The sequence below is a fragment of the Propithecus coquereli genome, unplaced genomic scaffold (genome assembly GCF_000956105.1).
Source record: "Propithecus coquereli isolate 6110/MARCELLA unplaced genomic scaffold, Pcoq_1.0 Scaffold109, whole genome shotgun sequence".
In the NCBI taxonomy this organism is placed as follows: Eukaryota; Metazoa; Chordata; class Mammalia; order Primates; family Indriidae; genus Propithecus; species Propithecus coquereli.
In genome coordinates, this window is record NW_012134858.1 from 4,864,946 (window position 1) to 4,884,720 (window position 19,775).

The 19,775-nt window shown below is 51.9% G+C and overlaps 1 protein-coding gene across 1 annotated transcript in view; it reads right to left on the reverse strand.

Moving 5' to 3' along the window:
* Window positions 1-2,230: 2,230 nt before the first annotated feature.
* LOC105813375 (glutamate receptor ionotropic, delta-1) overlaps window positions 2,231-19,775 on the reverse strand; it is a 547,286-nt gene continuing 529,741 nt past the window's right edge. Inside the window, exons 12-14 of the mRNA XM_012648023.1 lie at window positions 18,995-19,161; window positions 12,903-13,143; window positions 2,231-2,967 (exon numbers count right to left, since the gene is read on the reverse strand). Of these exons, the coding sequence (XP_012503477.1) occupies window positions 2,539-2,967; window positions 12,903-13,143; window positions 18,995-19,161 (837 nt within the window). The 3' untranslated portion in view covers window positions 2,231-2,538. The remainder of the gene's footprint in view (window positions 2,968-12,902; window positions 13,144-18,994; window positions 19,162-19,775) is intronic.

Here is a 19,775-nt window from a genome sequence, read left to right on the forward strand (position 1 = left end):
ATGAAAAAAGGATACATTCTGAGCTGACACAGAAATCTGAGTTGGGAAGATTTTTTTTTTTCCTAGAGAACTTGCTTTAATATCAATCATTTCCCCTCACACCAAGGGTAGAAAATTTAAAAAAAATAACATAAACATGGTGAAGAATAATACCATGAAGAGTTGAGGATTTGTATAAGCAGAATACTTTCCCCTAGAAGATGCTGTCTCTCTCTCTCTCTCTCTCTCTCTCTCATTCTCTCTCTCTCACACACACACACACACACACACACACACACACACACAGTCTCAAACTCCATCTCTTTCTTTCTTCTCCCTGGCACCCGTTCTAAGCAAAGGCATCCAAGAAGACAACGTGCTATACCCAGAAGACAGGTCATCTCAAGGGAAAACAAAGCAGACTTAGGTGTGAGATAAGGCAATGAAACCAGAGTTTGATTAAAAAAATAGAGAGATATATATGAAGAATTGACCATCCAGGGCAGGGCCCCCAAAGTGCCGATGGAAAACAAAGCCTGCTCTTTTTCAGGGTGATGGCAGAACACCAGGCACGCCTGGTTCCAAGGTCTACATGTTATGATTGGTAAGATGTCAATGGATTGCCTCGGTAGCACGAACATCAGGCCGTTCTCAGCATCCAGAGATAAATAACATAATTATAAACACTCTCTTCCCCAGGGTGCTTTTAGCTGACTGTGTGATGTGGCCATTCTTACTGCTCAATCATGTCACTCAGGACTTTAGGAAAGAAATCAATCCTGGGCTAGTTATCACCCTCATAAATACCTCTCTCAAGTAACTCTACAAGGTGGTAGGAGCGGCGATCAATAGGGCTTTGTATTTCTCCACGACCACACACCAGGCTCTCAGCTCCCTGAGTGCTGCTGGGGCAGAGGTGGGAGTCCCAGCGCCTCTGTGCCAGCAAGGGCTGCATGCTCCAACCCGACAGAATCAGTTTTGCCTTTCGGAGAGCAACAGAAGTGATACAACTTGGATTCCTCCAGTTCCACTCCTGATGGCTCTTTCCTGGCTCTACAGTGTAGTTGCCCCAGAAAGGGCACTGGCCGAAGGTGGGGCTGTCAGGTTGTCCTAACCTTATGACACTGGGTTTCCCAGCAGGTCTACCAGCACAGGGATAGGCCTGGGAATTGCAGAGGATATAGGATCTCTCAGTGGAGAAGGTCCTCGCTTTGGGGCCGGATCGCTGCTTGAGGACTCCTGGTCTGAAGAACGTGGTAAAATGTGGAGAGAGGGTTTCCAGGGGGCTGTCTGGCAGAATGCCTGCAGGATTCTCAGCCCAGGGACATGCCTTTGCTTTTGGGGCCACAAGCAACTTCCCTGGGGGATGGGGGTGGGAGTTAGCTGTTTCACATCACACAAAGTCACGTTTCTCTCCTAAGGGCCAAGGCCTTTTCCTACCTGAACAAGAAGTGTCCCCTTTCTCTCCCCATCAACTAGGCCACTCAACTGGGACAACTCCCCCAACTTCTTCCAACAAGATCCTTTAACTTGAAACAGCAACACCTTTACTTCTGCATCTGTGACCACGCTTTTCTCTCTCACTCGCGACCACAGGCCCAAATCCAAGGGAAGAGTCTTCCCCTAGCTGGCTACTTGTCCCACTGCCACACTGGGCCACACAACCAGCCACACCTCACATCTCTCTGTCCCATGGACCTTCCACCAGGCCGAGCCCACCTCTGCCCAGCCTCCCTGAGGCAGTAATGGGGCCTGCCCTCCTCCCCCTTATTCTATCGCTCGTTGATTCTTCTAATTTGGGAAAGAAAGTAAAAAAACGAGGCCAACAGGATGACACTAGACCACATTGGCCCTCAGAGACTGTTACCTCAATATGGGCAGCTTCTCTCAGACCCATGGGGCAGGTGCGCACTACAGTACACTGTGACACACAGTGAGGTCACCGTCTCATCCTGGATTGCCCAGGACTGTCCAGGACACCTCTGCAGTCCCAGGCTACCAGGAGCAGCTGATCACCCTACAGCACAGCGACCCAACCGGCCAGCCCACGCCGGCGCCAGACTCGCTCTTTATCTATCTGAGTGGACCAAGGAGAATGGGGGGACCAGGAACAAAGGAAGGGGTCAGGAAGCCGTGGGACAAGGCAGCAGACGGCACGTGGGGCTCATCTTCCTTCTCCCCCAGCGGGAAGGGGCTCCTTATCTGGTCACCCTTCCTGCCCTCAGAAAAGCCCGGGAACGGGGGCTCCTTTGGCACTTCAGAATGATCACAAGTAATTTGCCTTTTTATTCATATAGAACAAAATTTACAAAGTCATTCATACAGTTTTTGTGTTTTTTTTTACTGACTTCGAAAATTGGGAATATTCAAAATACACTTTTACCCCACTCCATTCTGTCATTATTTACACATATGTACAAGAAAAATGAAAGAGTCTGTGTGTGTGTGTGTGTGTGTGTGTGTGTGTGTGTGTGTGTGGTCTGTGTTGTCATTTTCCTGTATTAAAAAGCTCTGCTGGTCGGGTGGGTGGGCGGGCGGGCGGATGGGCAGGCGGCGCGGTCAGATGGAGGTGCCGTGGGAGGTGTCCAGAGCCTCTGGAAGGACGCCTCCAGGCACGGGCTGGAAGGACATGGGGATGGGGGTCTTCACCGGGCTCTGCCGGAACAGCCCCCCATTGGGCGACCTGTGTTTGCACTGCATGGAGGGCATGGTGGCCGAGCTGCTCAGCGGCAGCGGCAGGTTGCTGCTGGGCCCTGACGAGAGTGTCCGGCTCGTGGCGTGGCTGCTCTGCTCCGGCAGGAAGGTGCTGACCGACAGCTGGGTGTTCTGGTACTCCCGCGTCGGCTCCAAGGCCTGGCTGGGGGCCAGGCCCCCCATCTCCAGGGCCGAGAGCTCGATGGACGCGGGGGAAATCTGCTTGTGAGCAATGTCTTCATCCATCAGGCTGTTCATGCGCCGGTGGACCTGCTCCAGATTCACCTCTTTGTCCTGGAGGGAGAGTACGGAGAGGTCAGGTCAACCCCGAATGGTGGGCCCAGGCTGGCTTGCCACAAACTCTGGCTGTCTGAAGCCCCCAGGCCTGTTCAGCTTGTGGGACTGTGGGTGAGCACCCTGAATCCCCCCAATGCTCCCGCCGCCCCTCAATGGCAGGGCTAGCTCGCAGTTGTTCGGGGAAGCCACAGGCTAGGACCTAAGCCCCGTAGCAAAGGCCCTGCCAGCAGGCCTGGCTGCATCCTGCCTCCGCACACCCGAGGTGACCTTTGGGACAAGATGCTTTGAAGAGCTGACAGAAACAGAAGGGAAAAAAAGAGTCCCATGGGACTACAGGGACTGGGCCTTGAGCCCCTGGCATGCCCTGTGCATTAGCTCTTTGAGTCACAAGTCTGAAAAGACTCGGGGTGATCATTGCCACCTTCCTCAAAAGGAGGCTTGGGTTGGGAAGGTCCAGTGACCTCCTGAGAGTGACAAGCCCCAGAGTGTTAGAGGCAGCCCAGGAGCCTGGAGCAGGAGCTAGTCCTACCTCACCTGTGATCATCTCTCCAGATATGCAGGGAAGGGGACACGTCCCTATCTGGAAGCTAATGGGGCATGGGTGTCAGGGTGGGGAGGACGGATGGGGAGGGAAGAAAGGGACTTCCCCAGGTCAGCTGACTCCTGTGTCATGGGGGTTTGAGGCTGCCTAAGTGGGCCATCCTCACACCCCACCCTACCTCACCATGATGGGTGGCATCAAAGGAAATCGTTTGCTTTGTTCATTTATTTATTTGCTTAAGAAAGAAAATAAAACAGAATATTCCTTCCAAATACTTTATGATTTGCCTACAACGTCAGAATAAATCAAGAAGGAAGATGTCATCTCCTTCCTTGGTTTCCCCCCAGTGAAGTGGGACACAGGACCAGGTGCCCAGCAGAGGAGCCGTGTAAGCTCCTGGTGAGGCTGAAGCTGCAGTCCTGCTGTAGGCAGCGTGGCTGCCGCCGTGTCCAGCATGGGGATGCCCGTAGTTCGTCCCTCCCTCAGGTCAGACTCCAAGACAAATATAGCATCAAAGCTCAGCCCTAAGACGCAACCCCATGGGCAGTCTGATGTTGCTGTCACATATTGGAGAAAGGAACCTACCCCGTCAACCATGTAAGGTAATGAAAAATACCAAGAAATTTAGAAGCCCTGAATATGATTTCATAAGGAAAAGAAAGAACCATGTGAGGTGAAGGGCCGTTCCAGTGAACGCTTTGAGCTCCCATGCGGCTGGTGGGAGAGGATTTTCTCTAGGAGGAGGTCACCTGAATGATGGCCATGAGTCCCCCAGATGAAGGCACCAGCCACAGGGCTCACCCCCATGAAGGCTGAACCCAGAGTTTCTCAGGCAAGAAGGTGAAGTGCTCTGCAATTCACACCTTGGCACAGTGCCCCCGGGCATGGAGAAGGTGGGACCACTGTTCTTTCTACACCTTTGTGAGTTCATGGCTGGCACACAGAGCTTGGTTTCTGGAGGAACACCTGCCGTCATTCCCAGAAACCTTCCCAGGACAAGAAAACTGACAGCACCCATAAGACAATGGAGAACTCATTCTGGGCAGGAGGACATCTGAGCACAGGGGAGCCGGCTGGATTGAGGGAGGAGCAGACTATGGGATGTGGCTCTGTGTCACAGGTGGGGAGGAGAGCAGGAACCACTGGCACAGCCTCAGAGGCAGAGCCAAGATCCCACTGATCTGAAGCCCCACACAAGCAGGGCCCAGCCCACTGGTGCTGAGAGCCCCTCTCTGAGCTGAGGGCACCTCTGAGTGGCAAGTGTCAGGGGTGAAATTGAGGGAAGTGGCTGGAGAATACCACGCCTCTACTCTGGGTGGCTAAATATCGTTCACACAATGCTTTCACTGACTCCTTCAAAAGTTTGTAAAATATGTAATAAACCAGATTCAAGTTCTTTTCCTAATTACCTTACACCACGGTTAAGTCAGCTCCGGGTAACTTTGCCCCTTTTCGTGTGTTTTATCTGTTTTCATTTTTGCATGTGTTTTATAACTATTCTATTGGGCATTAGTGGCTTGGACTTCTTCCTAAAGAAGTCCGTAGTTTATTTGCTTTTAGGGAATTACTATTCCTGCGGGGTAACAGTTTGGCAGGTGACCTGCCTACCTAGCCAAGAAACAGAATCATGACCCAAACAAGGGCAGTAGGATTAAATCTGAATCCTGAACAAAGAGAAAAAGAGACAGAAAATGGCTGGTGCTTCATCTGTTCCAGCAGCAGTGGCCCATCAAACTTTCTTGTCCACGGCCATGGTCTTGGTGCCTGGGTCCTAGGTTTCTGGACAAACCCTGACACCTGTCCATCACCAAGCCTGAATCCCCAGCCTCCTCAGTGCTGCTATGAGCCCTGATACAGCTCCTTCATCTGCATCAGCCAGAGTCAGGGCCACAACCATTCCGGTAAAGATTTGTATCTACAGGGCATTTTCATCTCAAAGTGTATGAAAGGCCAAAGGCTGGTACCAGAGACCCTGGAAGCTGGAGAAGTCCAGAGAGAATTTCAGATACTTTTAGGGTTTAATAATATAACCTTCCCTTCTCTTTGCAGCCAGCAAAGCTTGAAGAAGGCTGGACAAGCCAGGCGTCCTCAGCGGCAGACTGTCATTTCCATGGAAGGAAAACTTATGAGCAGGTGTTCTTGGGGCTCATTGGAGGAACTAGTTAGTTGCACAACCTTGCCTTTTCCTCACTTCTACCTTCCCTGTAAGACTTTAAGGACCTGTTTAGGGATGGAAAGAAATAAAGATTAAGAGTGGACTAGTTCAAAGTGGGGAACAAGTGTCTTGGTTGCAGCTACACTCACTCTGGATTCAGGCAGGTAGAAGAGAGGGCCTGGCCTTTTGTTAAGAGCCAATTGAGTGCCGGGCCAGGCTAGGTGTTCAGCAGCTGCTCCTCATTTTGCCAGAATTTGGAGAGAGGCGAAGGTTAACGTCCTGTCCAAGAAGGCCACAGGGAGGCAGGAAGTTGAAAGTGGGGGGCAGAGAAAGGAACCCTCCCTACCTAATGCCGGCGAAACAAACATATGGAAAGATTCTCAAAGACAGACCAGTGAAAGTCCTCCGAAGGAAACTGTGAGCAAGGGTGGTCTCTGCGCTGGACACCTTCGCCACTGAGGTGCAGGGGACAGGAGGCTGAGGGTGGTGGGCTGCAAGTGGAAGGGCACAGGCGCCCGACAACACGTGCAGCTGGAAGGAGAGGCTCGGGTGATACCAAAGCACGTCGAATAGGACGTGTGTGGAGACGGCCAGTTACCTTCGAGTCGGTATTTCTAGAGGAAGAGCTTGAATAAATAGTTTCTTTAACCCATGTATTGGTTTTCCTTGCTTCCAATAAAGAACAGAAGAAAGCAGCTCCAAGGACTGCAAAGCCGAGCAGTGCCAATCAAGTCCTGATTGCAGTGACTCATTAGCCTTTAACCTCTCCATGTCAGGATGCACAGAAAATGTCCACGCCAAATGAACAAACTTTCCAGGGACAGCTTCCCACCTCAAATGACTGCCAAGAATTCTATCCTCCCCGTACCAGTGGGACTTCATTCTATTCAAATTCCATTACGCCTGGTAGCTGCAACACTAACACGAACCCAGGGAGAAGGCGCAGTCACGAGCCTCCTCTGTTAGCTGTTTAACTGGACAAGAAAATTAGTACAATTATAGCAAATACTTCCCTATCTGTTCTGGAAAAACAACGCAGCCTGATGCTAAGTCTCCCAAGGCGTGCTCTTGGCTCCCTGCTCCTTCTACTGCCTATGGGGGCAGAGGTGAGACGCAGGGGACAGGAGAAGATTGCCTTGTTTGGAAGCCCAGGAAGCACAGTCTTCTTTTATGGTCTGGGGCCATAAATTTAGTGCACATAAAATGATGTCTAGCTGCACCTCTGCGAGTCCAGCCAGGGAAAGAGGAGGCAGGAGTAATCCGCCTACTCAAGGAAAGAGGCAGGAGTGATTTGAGTAATTATCTATCTTTTAGGCAAAATGCTGTATTCTATTATGTTATGCAAATTCAAATAATGGGCTTTCTTTTACTGTGAACTACATCAGTTTACAGCCTCATTATCCCCAGGTTCAGTGTTCAGCCAAGTAATGACAGCTGTGGAAAGAGACTTGGAAACTTATTGCTGCCTTCATTAATTTACCGTAGGTAACTAACCTAGTCAAACATCCCTGAATATGACACAAAATTCACTGACTGTGTTTACCCACGAATCCGGCCGCATTCCAGCTCTGCGTTTCTCGCCCCGTGTTAAACATGACGATACATGAATCAGCAGAGGTTACTGGGGAACCTCTCCCAGGCATTGTCTTGCAGAGAGATAAAGTTCTGTAATTAAGCCTCTGTTCACCAACGTGGAAATAATACAGTGTATTGGAAAACGGTAATTAACTAAACTATCATCTCCGTAACAGCCTGTGACATGTGGGACTCATTAGAACTGACTTTGTTTGGAGTCCAACAGCTCCTACTTTAAGTCAGGCAGGAACAAAACTAGAGATGAGAGACTTCCCACCTGACGGGGACGGCTGTTGGCAGCATTCTCCTGTTAACACTGAGATCAACCAGGTGGTAAATGAGACCCAACGGCTGGGAGAGATGCCACCAATATGATCTTCTTAAATGATGCTCCAAATACTTGCCCGACCCCAACGGGCTAGGCTGGGAGTCTGAGCGCAATGGCCAGGTGAGAGCAAAGGAGCCGGACGCTAAGTCAGTGCAGAGATCTAGGGAGAGGGTGGACAGTTTCCCAAAGCAGCAGGAGAAGGAGTTCTGCTCAGCTCAATCACAGACCGCATAAGAGGGGGACCAACACCACCTCACCTCATAGGTGGGAGCAGCAGATGTACAGAGTGAGCTGAGGCTAGGGCTAAAGTGACTTGCTCAAGGTCACACGATGCCACAGTGAGTGGAGCATCAGGACCAGAGCTCACATCTCCCAGGGTCCAAAACCTGGGCTCTTCCCCACTACACCAATGTGTCAAGGAATCCATCCTCCCCCCACCACAGGGCCCTCATGCTATTCAAATTCCATTACTCCCAGTAGCTCCTCACCTTGGAAGGTTGGTGAAATCAGTGGTTTTCCTCCTTGGGAGGATATCAGAAGTGCAAGTGGAGATTTTAGAAATTATATAGCCCAGATCTCCCTAATTTGACCCTTTGGGACCCAAGCAAATGTACTTCTAAAAGGCTCCAGAATTAATGACCTCTGATGTGCAGCCAGAATTGAAAACCATTGATCCAACTGTAATGATTACACAACAGTTTAACATTAATAACGTTTTCTTTATCGGAGCCCAGACTGGTTCATTCATTTAAATAAACACTTTTGAGCTGCTGCTACCAGATGAACTAATGTTCTTGGTAAAGCATCCATCTTGATCCCTGGCACACAGAAGGTGCTCAATACTTCAATTAAATTCATCACCCCTTAACGAGAGCTTCCACCATTGCGAAGAGTGGGCAAATTGATGGGAAAGCAGAGGTGAGGAGACTCAGGCAGCCTCGATGCAGAGACAGGCAGGTAAACAATTACCGCCATGTGGAATCACACCTGGCCAGGGAGGCAGCCGGCGGCGGCAGGCTGGGGCAGCTTTGCCAGTGAGCTGCTTTTGAGATGGACAGTGGTGTATGATAAATGTTCAGTGCCTTCTTACTGGAAGGCCCTGGGCCAAGGGGTGAGACACACATGCTCACTACCCTCACCCTCCTGCCAAGCCGTCCAATCTCAGCAGCTCAGCTGTCAGGCCAGGCCCAGTTTCTGCACAAGAGAGAGACTGCAGTTCAGAGCATGTAAATGTCTAGCCAGCAGCCAGGAGCCTGGCCCAGGGAAGAACACTGTGTCACACCCTTCATTCCCCAAACCCTCTGGAAAACGCTATGTAGGAACACATGTTCATGCACACACCCGGTGGAAAGCCCGGTGCCCTGGCCCTTTGACAAGCCTGCATCTGGGAGGCAGCGGGTGAACAGAAGAGACACATCATTCACAGCCCCGCTCTGCCCTTGCCACTCTGAGTCCCCTTTCTCCATGGGTAGGGACACCTTCTTTGCATGTTGTTGAAGAGGGACAAGAAGATAACATGCGATCTGCCCGGCTCAGGGAAGGAGGCCTAAGCTGCGCTCTGCCTCCCTGTATTCCTCAGGGCCTTGGGCGGGAGTAGTCCCTGGGCTACCATTAACCGGGCAATCTCTGGGCCAGATACCTTCTTAAGTCACTTTACACACCTTCCCTTGTTGAATCCACTGTGCCACACTGTTGGGTTGGCGTAAATGAAGAGGGGGAAAGTGCAGGAGAGAAAAATCTTTATATGCAGTTCAAGAAGGCGTCAATGGAGTAGAGGCAAGGAAAGGTGTGGAGGGGCGGGGGCCGGGTCCACTCTTCCATGGAGAGCAGTGTCTGGGGCCTAGATGCTGGCCCACGGCCCAGAGCGGAGAGGCCTCCTGGCCACGCTGGTCTCTATCAGCTCCTGTCTGACACGGACACAGGGCCAGGGGAGGGCAGGCAAGGCAGGAAGCAAAAAGAATTCCAAGCTCCCAGCCCAGTGATGGATGATTCATCCCTCACTCCTCATGCCATCTCCCATTTCTGCTGCTCTCATCTGTATTTCATGAATATTTTATTCTCAGAGCAATGGCTCCACATCCCCCATAAATCTAGCGGGTGGCTCTTTACTGCATGTGCAGAGCTTGGTGTGCTCACCTGCATTGGGTAACTACATAATCATCTGGTTCCTTAGAAAAAATATGAGTTCAAATCCACATGAATATTAAGGGGTTGAATGCACATTCCTACTCTTCCTCAAGTAGGTGTCTAAACTCTGAAGACATCCCAGAACGAGCCATTAAACACAACTTGGCTCCACCCTAAGACAGGGTTTCTTGGCTCTTAAGAAATACGGCCAAGTGCCCCAAAATGCAGCATTCTAAGATTAACCAGACACTCTCACCTAATTGCAAATGCTGCTCCATAAAACACAGGCAACCAGTAACACCAAGCAGTTCTGGATTAAATGTCATCATCATTTTTTGAAGGTTTTAAAGATGTGCTTCTGAAATACTGATGTTTCACCCCCTTTCCTGGTTCCTATTCCCTACATGATTAGGTCCAAACTCCTTGGCCTGGCATTTAAGCCCTTTGGAGTAGGTCCTGTCCGCGTCCCTGGCCGTCTCTGCCAGCATTTCCTTCCACACTCCAGCCCCCAGGGCTCTAGGAGGCGTGATGACTTTGTTTACCCCCAATGCTGCTCACCCCGCCCAAAATGCAACTTCTGATCGATCTCATCTCCAGCTCCAGGATTATTACCAATCCTTCAACATTCGATCCCAACGGCCCTAAGTCCCAAGAAGTCCTCACTAAGCAGCACCCCAACCCCTCTGACCCCACCATGCCCTGGCTGGGGGGAGAACTTTGGATATCAAGCCTCTGAGGGCAGGCCTGGGTCCCCGCAGGCATGCTTATTAAAGGAAGAAGGGGAAGGAGGGAGGGGGAAATTTCATTTGAAAACCAGAAACCCACACAGACAGGAAAAAGATGGAATATCTCCCTGCAATTCTGCTTAGCAACACCCAAAGGGGCTGGAGGACAGGGACCACTGTGCTTTTCCAACCTGCCCCTCCAGGCATCCCCATTCCCGTCTGGAAGCAGGCTCGTGGCCGGGCCAGGAATCCCACATTGTGAAAGTAAGATCAACATGTTTATCCTCTCATACCTGAGATCTTGGACTTATGCAGAAGATGGAAGAAAGGATGGGATGTTTCATTGGCTAAGAAGGAGCTGTTCCTCTCAGCTGGGTCATCTCCTGGTCCCCCTGTCTCTCTTTCTCTGTTTCACTTCTGCCTTTCTGTCCATGTCTCTCCAACAATCTCTCTCTCTCTCTCTCTCTCCCTCTCTCTCATACACACACACACACACACACACACACACACACACACACCATGACAATTAACTCTGGGTGGTCCAGGCTGAAACTCTCACTAAGGGTTCCGAGGGACGTGACTACAAAGCAGACAAGACCTCTAATCCAAAGGACAACTTCTCCCTGCGTGAGTCTCACAGAGGATGTGCTAGAGGCTGAGGCTGAGCCTGTGTCCCCAGGCTCCCATCCTGTCCACACCTGCCCAGGATAGCACCTTTGTGACAGTGCGATACTCATCTACCTGACCCAAGGGGCATTTGCACAGAGGAAGTCAGGCCAAAGACTTATGGAAATAAACAAACCTCTCAATAAACAATGTGGGAAGCAGGTGCAACATGGGTCACCTAGTGGGCCTGTTTCTCCCGTCCTACCCGTCCTCCCTGGTCCTACGGGGTGGCTCTGGGACCACCACACTCTGGCTGCGCACTGATGCCTCTGTACATACGGTCCTGGGTGGTGACAAGCAGGGGAGGGTGCCCTGGCCATGGCATGGAGGGGGCTGTCGTGATGAGTGGGCTGGAGAGGGGAGATGCTTGTGGCCCTTCCTTAACTACTCATCAGAATAATTCACTGTCCCTCCTGGTGACTTCTTCATACAAAATTTTCCAGTAGCCAAAGAAGTTTAGGGCAGAATCATCAACTGTTCCTTTCAGTAGGGTTCCCTCAAATTTCTTCCTTCTCTCCTGAGCTCCAGGGGTGACAGGAGAGCCACCAAGGCTGTAGTAGATCCCAGCCTCACCTTCCCTTACATGGAGGAACACAGAAGGCGGGAGAGGGAAACGGACGTCCCAGGAACATTTCAGATGCGCCGAGTCAAGCACTGCCCTCCTCCCAGGAAAAGAAAGTGTAACTGCAGAGAGCCCAATGCCTGGGGAGTCAGACCGGAGCGAGGGTGTCCTCCGTCACTGTCCTCACCCCCAACCCACCAGGAACCACCACAGGTTGAAGAATGAGGGTGTGGCCTGGCCAGAGATGGCGGCCATGTGGGTCCATCCTCTACTGATCCCCTACCGCTGAAACCATTTCATGAACTGCCATGTGTTACCTGGGCCTCCAGCAAAGACGAAAACAAAACAGAAGTGATTTTGGATTTGATGCTGGTTGCTTTCCTGCTTCCTGTTTGAGACTGACATCTGTTTGCACCAACAGGAGAGGTGCAATTTTAGATGTCGCTGAGGTATATACGGCAGGAAGTGACAGCGCTACACGCGGCGTGGCTGGGATGGTGCCTCTGCGCAGCTTTCTGCCGGTAGAGAATCATCCCCAAATGACACTCCTCGCCACCCTCCCTTGGGAGAAAGAGACCTTGGTGAAGGCTTTAAGAAAACAAATATGAGCTTGAAGAAGAACAAAATCCCAATGAGAAGGAAGCTTCGAGGCCAGATCAGCCTGGGGTCGGTGCACACACAGGGGAGGAAGGTACCCAGAGCCTGGAGTCTGGACAGAGTGACAGTGCACCCCAAGCTAGGTGAGCCCAGGAAGGACGTGGGCAAGGCTGGGCCCTGCAAGGAAGAGGGAGAGAGGGAGGAAGGGATGGGGACCCCTCTACACGTGGGAGAGCAGCGCCCATGGCCCTTGGTGAGAAGTCAAAGAGAATCGGGAAGGAAGAAGGAATGGGGCTCCTCTCTTACCCTACAGGTGGTCTCTCCAGGTCAGGGTGGAGGCACATGGGCGGGGCAGGGTGGGGAAGGGCTCTCTGGCACTGCCCACGCTGTATCTGCTCTACAGATAAATACAGGACTTTAGTGGCCATGGCTGGCACCTCAGCACTTTGTTCAAGCATAAAAACGTCCCCTACATCTTCTCTCTTGCTTCGAACACAAAATAACATCATAACGCAATGCTCCAATATAAAAACTGCTGTCTCCAGACGAGATGACTCAAGTAAACACTAACTGGGAAAAACTGCCCTCCAAATGGCCCAGTGTGAGTCTCCTGCCTCTAAGCTGCAGAAAGGAGAGGCAGGACTCAGGCTACAGACCTCTTTGGGGGTCTCCTGGTGGCACCGGTTGCTGTTCCACCACAACTCCAGGGCAGCCACCAGGCAGGCCAGGAGGAGGCCGATGGCCAGGATGCAGAAGACCCCGGCGAAGCTGTGCAGCTTGAGGGATTTGCCATCGGCCTGGGCGCTGGTATGGCTGGTGAGGTCGCAGCGGCCCGTGTGCGGCCACCACTTCTGCTTGAGCACATCCAGGTCCCCTGTGTCCTGCAGCTCCAGGATCCTGCAAGACACAATCCAGGTGAGCTATAGCCACTGGCCTTGTCAGCTCAGCCATGGAGCCCTGGCCCTGCCCTGCCCTGCTGGCCCCACCATGGGCAACACCGAACCGTCCCAGCAGCTTTCTGCCTCGGCTCTTCCCCTCCCCCTCCCACTCCCAGTGCTCATCCTGGAACATCAGGTTTTGCCACCCCCTCCTCAACAGTCCCCTGCCCTCCTCACACCCCACAGCAAAGCACATAAGGCCCATCACAGGGATTCTGCAGCAGGAGCTCAGGATAAAACCAGGAAAGACAGAAATGAGGGAGGCAAACACTCGGACTGTGGATTTAGGATGTTCATGATGGCAAAAATGCTTTCTTTCAAACTTCAGTAACTAACTATATTCTAAGTGTCTCCCCCTAGGATTAACCAAATCATTCATTCATCCATTGGATTTGAGGAGCTTCTGCACTGTGCCAAGTGCGATGTTCAATACTGCAGAGCTTATGGTCCAGAGACGCAAACGCCGACCCTAAAAATTATTAGAGCAATCAGTGTGCAGACAGAAGCCGAGATAAATCAGCAAAATGAAAGCAGAGGTTCTAGGAGATGGCACCTTGGGGAGGGTGGTGTAGATGGGGGGATTAGGGGAGACCTCACTGAGGAGGTGACAGGTAAGTGGAAATGTGCAGGTTGATTCATCATAAAATCTCTCACTGGTCTAGCATGTTCTAAGTGCTAGGGAATATCCTACATCCTTAGAAAATAGTGTCAAATCCTCATGCCCACCCTTTGAGATGCTTATTTCTATTTTCCCACTTTTGCAGAGCTAGAAAACAAGGCAAAGAGAGGTGAAACATCTTGCAGAACCACTCTGAGGATGGCGGGGACGGCATTCAACTAGGGGAGGAGGAAGCTTCCTGGGACTGAAACCCCGTGCGAGAGTCTCGTCCAGGGCAGAGCTCAGCGTGCTGAGGAAGCTGCAATGTGGCTGGCGAGGCCGCAGAGTGTCTGTGAGGAGGAGCGCGGTATGAGGGGAAGACGGCGAGGCAGGACGACCCCAGAACGTGGGCTCCAGAGGGCAAGGGGGAGTGTGGGTTTTATATGGCGTGCAGTGGTGCAGCAAACCCTGCTGCTCACATATTCCCTGCGGTGGTTTTCTTCTGTTGGGGCATCTTGGAGTCTTCACAGTGAGCCAGTGGGAGCTGGTAGCACCCAGACTCCAAACCTCCAACCTCTTCCATTTGGGGAGTGGAGCTCTTACATCCTGGTCCGTGGTGATATATTCAGCTAGTGACATCTGTAGCGACCTCTTTAACCCGCTGAGTATGCGCGTTAGAGGCAGTTCTTGGTAGCCAGGAGAAGCGCACTGACAGCTGCATGGTTGAGCAGCACCCACCCTGCACCTGCCATGTAGACCGGTTGTGACCACAGGCTTGAGGCTGGGCTATTCTCATGCATGAGCCTGTGTCTGGTGGACACAAAGGGTCACAGCCCCGAGGGGGGTCTCCTGACCTGTCAGCACTGTGGACCCAGAAGGCATGGCCTGCCTCTTCCTGGCTGAGAATGGCCTGGTTTAGTGCAAAGATCCGGCTTTGGGAGCTCCAGACCTCAGCTGTGTCTCCCTGGACCAGGGACTCGCCCCTGCTAAACCTCGGTGCTCTCGCCTTTGCAGCACAGGCCACCGATCCCTCAGGACAGGGGCTGTGCGTTACTCTCTGAGTTTCCCCCTGAGCAAGCACAGTGGCTGGCACCACTGAGGCTATCGATAGATGTCTGTTGTGTCAATAAATGCATGAATGTATTAATTGAATAATGAAAACTTAACAAAAATGGCTGTGGTGAGATATCGATATGATGGCCACTAAGTGCGCAGGGCACTGATCGTCGTGAAAGAGGTAGAACGTGGCTGTGCATGCAGAGACCTGGTTGTTGAGATCAATGCGCGATTTATGGTGCATTGTGTGGGTTTGGGTCATGTTTAGAACGCTCCTGAGCACCAGAGATCTCTCACATGCCACGTCGCATGGTTAAGTGGGCAGCTGCGGTGTTGCACCTCCTCTCGTGGCTCAGAGCATGTCGGGGAAGCTGCATGTCTGTATGTCCACTGGCCTTAATCAGCCTTTGCTGGTAGGGTGAATAGGTTGGGCCTTCTGGCACCAGGGCCTCTGAGAGCGCCAGCAGTTGAATGACTAGCAGACAAACAGCAGAGCTCGGTGTTTATGGATATCAGTCTAAATTCAGGCTGGGAACCTCTCAATGTTAGCTCTCTCATCACTAAAATGTGACGCTATAATAAATGCACCTGCCTCACAAGATTATTAGGACAAAATGAGAAGAGGGAACACACAAGGACCGTTAGCTCAAGATCAGGCAGGTAATAGGAGCTCCATAAAAGTGGGTTAGCAGTTGTACAGTCTGAGGGCCATATGGACTGGCAGCCCCATCAGGCCAGTGTGGACATGAGTGACTGTGTATTGAGAACACAGTAGGAACTGATCATTTTACACTGTTTGAATCCTCATAACAGCCTGCAAAGTGGTTCTCATTAAGTCTATTTTACGTCTCGAAGACCCGAGGCTCAGACTCAAGATGACTTGCCCACGGTTGCAATTAGAAGGTGGCAACACTGATCATCAGAGCTGGGTTGTTCTGACCCAAGTGGACATGCTCTTTCCACAACAGCAGGCTGTTCTCCGAGGGTCAGGCTCTGGTCTAGGGGGCGGTGAGGCTCCAGCCACACCATGACTGTGGGGTCGGATCCCCACCCCTCTGTTCCTTAGGCCGCCCCTGCGCAGCATCAGGCGGGCTGCCTAATTTTACTGACTGTCTCTTCTTCCTGCTCCCCACAATCGATGCATTTATTATGCCCAATCTTATTCCAGAAACAATAGGAAAACAGCATAAAACAAAAACAAACAAACGAAAAAGGAATTTGAATATGGAAGTGACAGAGGAAAGATAAACAAGTCACGGGTACGAAATGAATTTGAGAAGGAGGCTACGCCAATGCACACGCTAATGTTCCATACTCCTGCTTATGAGCAAGCCGGAGCGATAATAGCCACTTCCTAAAGCCAGTTGCTCTATTTTTCAGACAGATATAATTGCAGGTGCTTATCTTGGTTCAATAGTTGTGGAGCCTGCTACACAGTAGGTGCTCAATAAGTGGCTATTAAGTTGCTAAACATTTATTGAATGCCCACTCTGCATGCCGTGGTCTGCAAGCCTGTTACAGCACACAACCCCTGACACACACACACACACACACACACACACACACACACACACACTCGCCTACAACCTGTTCTCTGCCAAAAGGAGCGTATCTATATTCAAGGAAATAGTTTAGTTCCCAGGATGAAGGGAAAGACAGCCACAGCAGTTCCAGGTAAGGCTGAGATCTATTTATTCCAGGCCCAATCTCCTACAAATGGCATGGAGCACTGCTCCCTGGACCTCCCTTTCACTCCTCCAAGGCATGGCCCGGCTAGGGGCAGCCCACAGTTCTGTACACACCACACAACAAAGCCCCTTGAAGAACCACTGGCAGCAGTCAGTGGGCAACCTGAGGTCTGAGGGTTCCCCCAAAAGTAGACACGGCCTGCCAGGAGGAGGGGTGATCCCAGCCCAGGAGGAGCTGCACCATGGAGGAAGATGAGGACACTGCGGGAGGCCAGCACAGCCCACTGGGGACATTTTCTTATAGTCACAGAGCACATGGCCTTCTGATGAAAGTAAATGGTGATAAATCACTTCTCTCTGAATGACATGGAAACTGGACTAGCCACTTTTGATTATGGTGATTGTTGGGGTGGGGAGGGCAGCCCACAGGGTCTCTGTTGGGAGAAATTTTGCACGGAGACCTCACGGTCAGCAAGCAGACAGGCAGTGGGCAGGCCTGTTCCAGAGAAGCCTGCTCTCTGGGATCCTGCCCCCCATGCCAGTCCTGGCCCATTGACCTCTGGGGCCATGCAAGGACACGTCATTCCTTCAGCGCCCAGCAAGCCTTACAACACTGGAGGTGGACAGCTCACCCCTCCCCACTCACCTCTGCCTTCTCCAGGTTGAGTATTTTCAGGTATTTTCCTCCTTTGACCTGGTTGGTGTGAGCCCCCTCTGTCCAGACTCCACTTAGCAACCCAGCAGAGCCCCATGCTCCCTGGCCAACGTCTGCTCTATCCTCTCTCCAGCATATCAACGTTCACTTCGGCAGACTTACAGGGCGTATCTGAGCAGGGTGGGCACACGGGGACTCTAACCTTCCCTCACTGAGGTCCCTGTGCTTCCATGAGTACTGTCTTGGGGTGCATTAGCCATCTTGGTGTCGCCGCTGTGTTGGCCCCAGGGGCTTCCTTACCATCTGTTCTAGAGAGATGCTCATGGGTTGATGGTCTGTGGAATCGTCCTGAACCTCCTGTCTTGGAAAACCAACTGGTGTAACCTCAAGAACGCCAACGTGTTATAAATCCTGGAGAGAAGCTATTGTTTCTTCATGCCTTTAATCTGAGCAATTGATAAATCACCACTCCTCCTTCCCTCTTGTCATCTCTCTCTGCTCCAGGGAGCAGAGGGAGGAACAGAACGTATACTTGATTAGATCCAAGAGAAAACCCAAAAGCCTCATTTACCTTAATTAGTCCTACTCTTTTTTTCAGTTGTGCAAACAAACCACTGAATGGACTGGCCGTAGCCTTCCTCCTAGACCTTCCTTCCCCTGCCGGGGCCAAGGCTCAGGTGCTCACAAGCAGAAGGGCACCATGTGGACATCTGGGGGTAGGAGAAGGCAGGTGGAAGGGCTTGGAGATCCAGCAGGAATATAGGCACAGCGCCGGGGCTCAGGACACCTGATTCTACTCCCAGCTCTGCCAGCAGCTGGCTGAGCCACCCCGGGTGTCATTTACTCTCTCTGAACTACAGAGTATTGGAGGAATGGTTTCTGAGTACTGTCACCCCATAAATAGATGCTCCCTTAGTGCGGAATTCATGTGTAGATCAGGCCGTTAGGGTTGCCTCTGAGCCTGCCACTACGCAGGCCGTTTCACTTGGGTGCTCCTGCCTCATTTTGCATTTAGGTGGACCAAGGCGGAGCTGGTCCTTGGGGCTTCCTCACCGGGCCCTGAAGTTTCACTCCCTCCACGCAGCAAGATGCCACCTAATGGATGTGTGCAAGAAGAGGGCCCAAGGCTCAGACGTCCTTAGGGACAGGACCCCTGCTGGGGCTGGCTACTGGGAAAAGGCCACAGAGCTGCTCACGTCCTTCACTTCTACCCTCTTTGGCTAAGGACAGGCCCCTTTCCCGCCCCAGCAGACCACCCCTCCTGGGACCAGGAAGCTCCTGCCCTGAAATCAGCAGCCCCCGCCCGCCATGAGCACATGAATATGGAGACATTTTGCTTCTCTGATCCTACTTTTTTGTTTAGGTCTCCACAATGGCTATTGCCACTTTGCAGATGCATTTATCTTTGGAAGTGATTAGTAGGTCCTTATCAGATCCTATGCATTATTCATTTTTCTGGCTAACTGCTACTCATCCTTTGGGCCTCAGGTGTTACCTCTTCTGAGAAGTCCTCACAGGTGTCCTGCACCCTGGCAATGTCCTCACATCCCATGTATGCCCTGGGCTGGCATTGTCTGCTCACATCACAGTCCGCACAGAGACCACGTGCCCTCATGGGAAGGGACCATATACTTCCTCTTTATATGGCAGCACCTAGCACAGGGCCTAGCTGGGGGTGGGGGCAGTATGCAGTGGTACACAGTTGGTGCTTAGGAAAATGGGATGAGTAAATGAGTTTTGTTGGCTCCTCTCTCCTAAGAGAAAGTGATTCTCCTACCCCAAGTGCTGGAGTCGCCAGGCTGCCCACGCCTACCTCTGGGAGAAGAGGTCCCTGTAGGGGCTGCCATGCTGCAGGGCGATGCCGTAGCCTTTGCTGCTGACGCTGTTGCTGATGACAGTCACCGAGCAGTCGTCGTCTGTTAAGGCTGCGTACTCCACCACAGCCACGTCCCACAGAAAGGCGTAGTTCCCCTTCTTTGCCTGAAAGACCAAAACCACCATGAAGTCAGGCAGACCTGGCCTGCTGTGTTGGTTCTGAGCAGGGAGGCGGCTCCATGGTAGGATCTAAGGGTCCCATCCTCAGGGTCCTCCTGCCCGTCAGACAGCACGGCCCACTCTCCTGCCATCTGCCGGCCTGCAGATGCCACCGCTGGTTGATGCCACCATTGTGGTTAGATATAAAAGATGGGCAGGCTCCAGCCACGGCACAGCTCATGGAGAGGGGAAGGGCAGGTGAGCAGGAGCTGGGATGTAAGACTGATTCCTGGTCACAGTGGCGTGGGCCTATGTCCCAGATTGGGGGATTCGTCCATGGAGACTGCAGAAAGTCTAACCCCAGGGGATTGAGATTCTCAGATCAGAACGTGGAGGAGCATAATAGTGTGAGAGTGAGGAAGAAGATGCTCCCTGGAGAGCACTGTCCCTAGGGGGAGGGAAGAATAGGATGGTGATAATTCTTATTCATTTAATATTTATACTTAGGACTTGACTGAGGCCTGCTTAGGGTGAACATGGGCAATGCCCCTGAGTTCAGTGCCCCCAAGTCTTGACTTAATATCAAGCACAGGCACATGTCTAGAGCTCCTGTGCTTTGG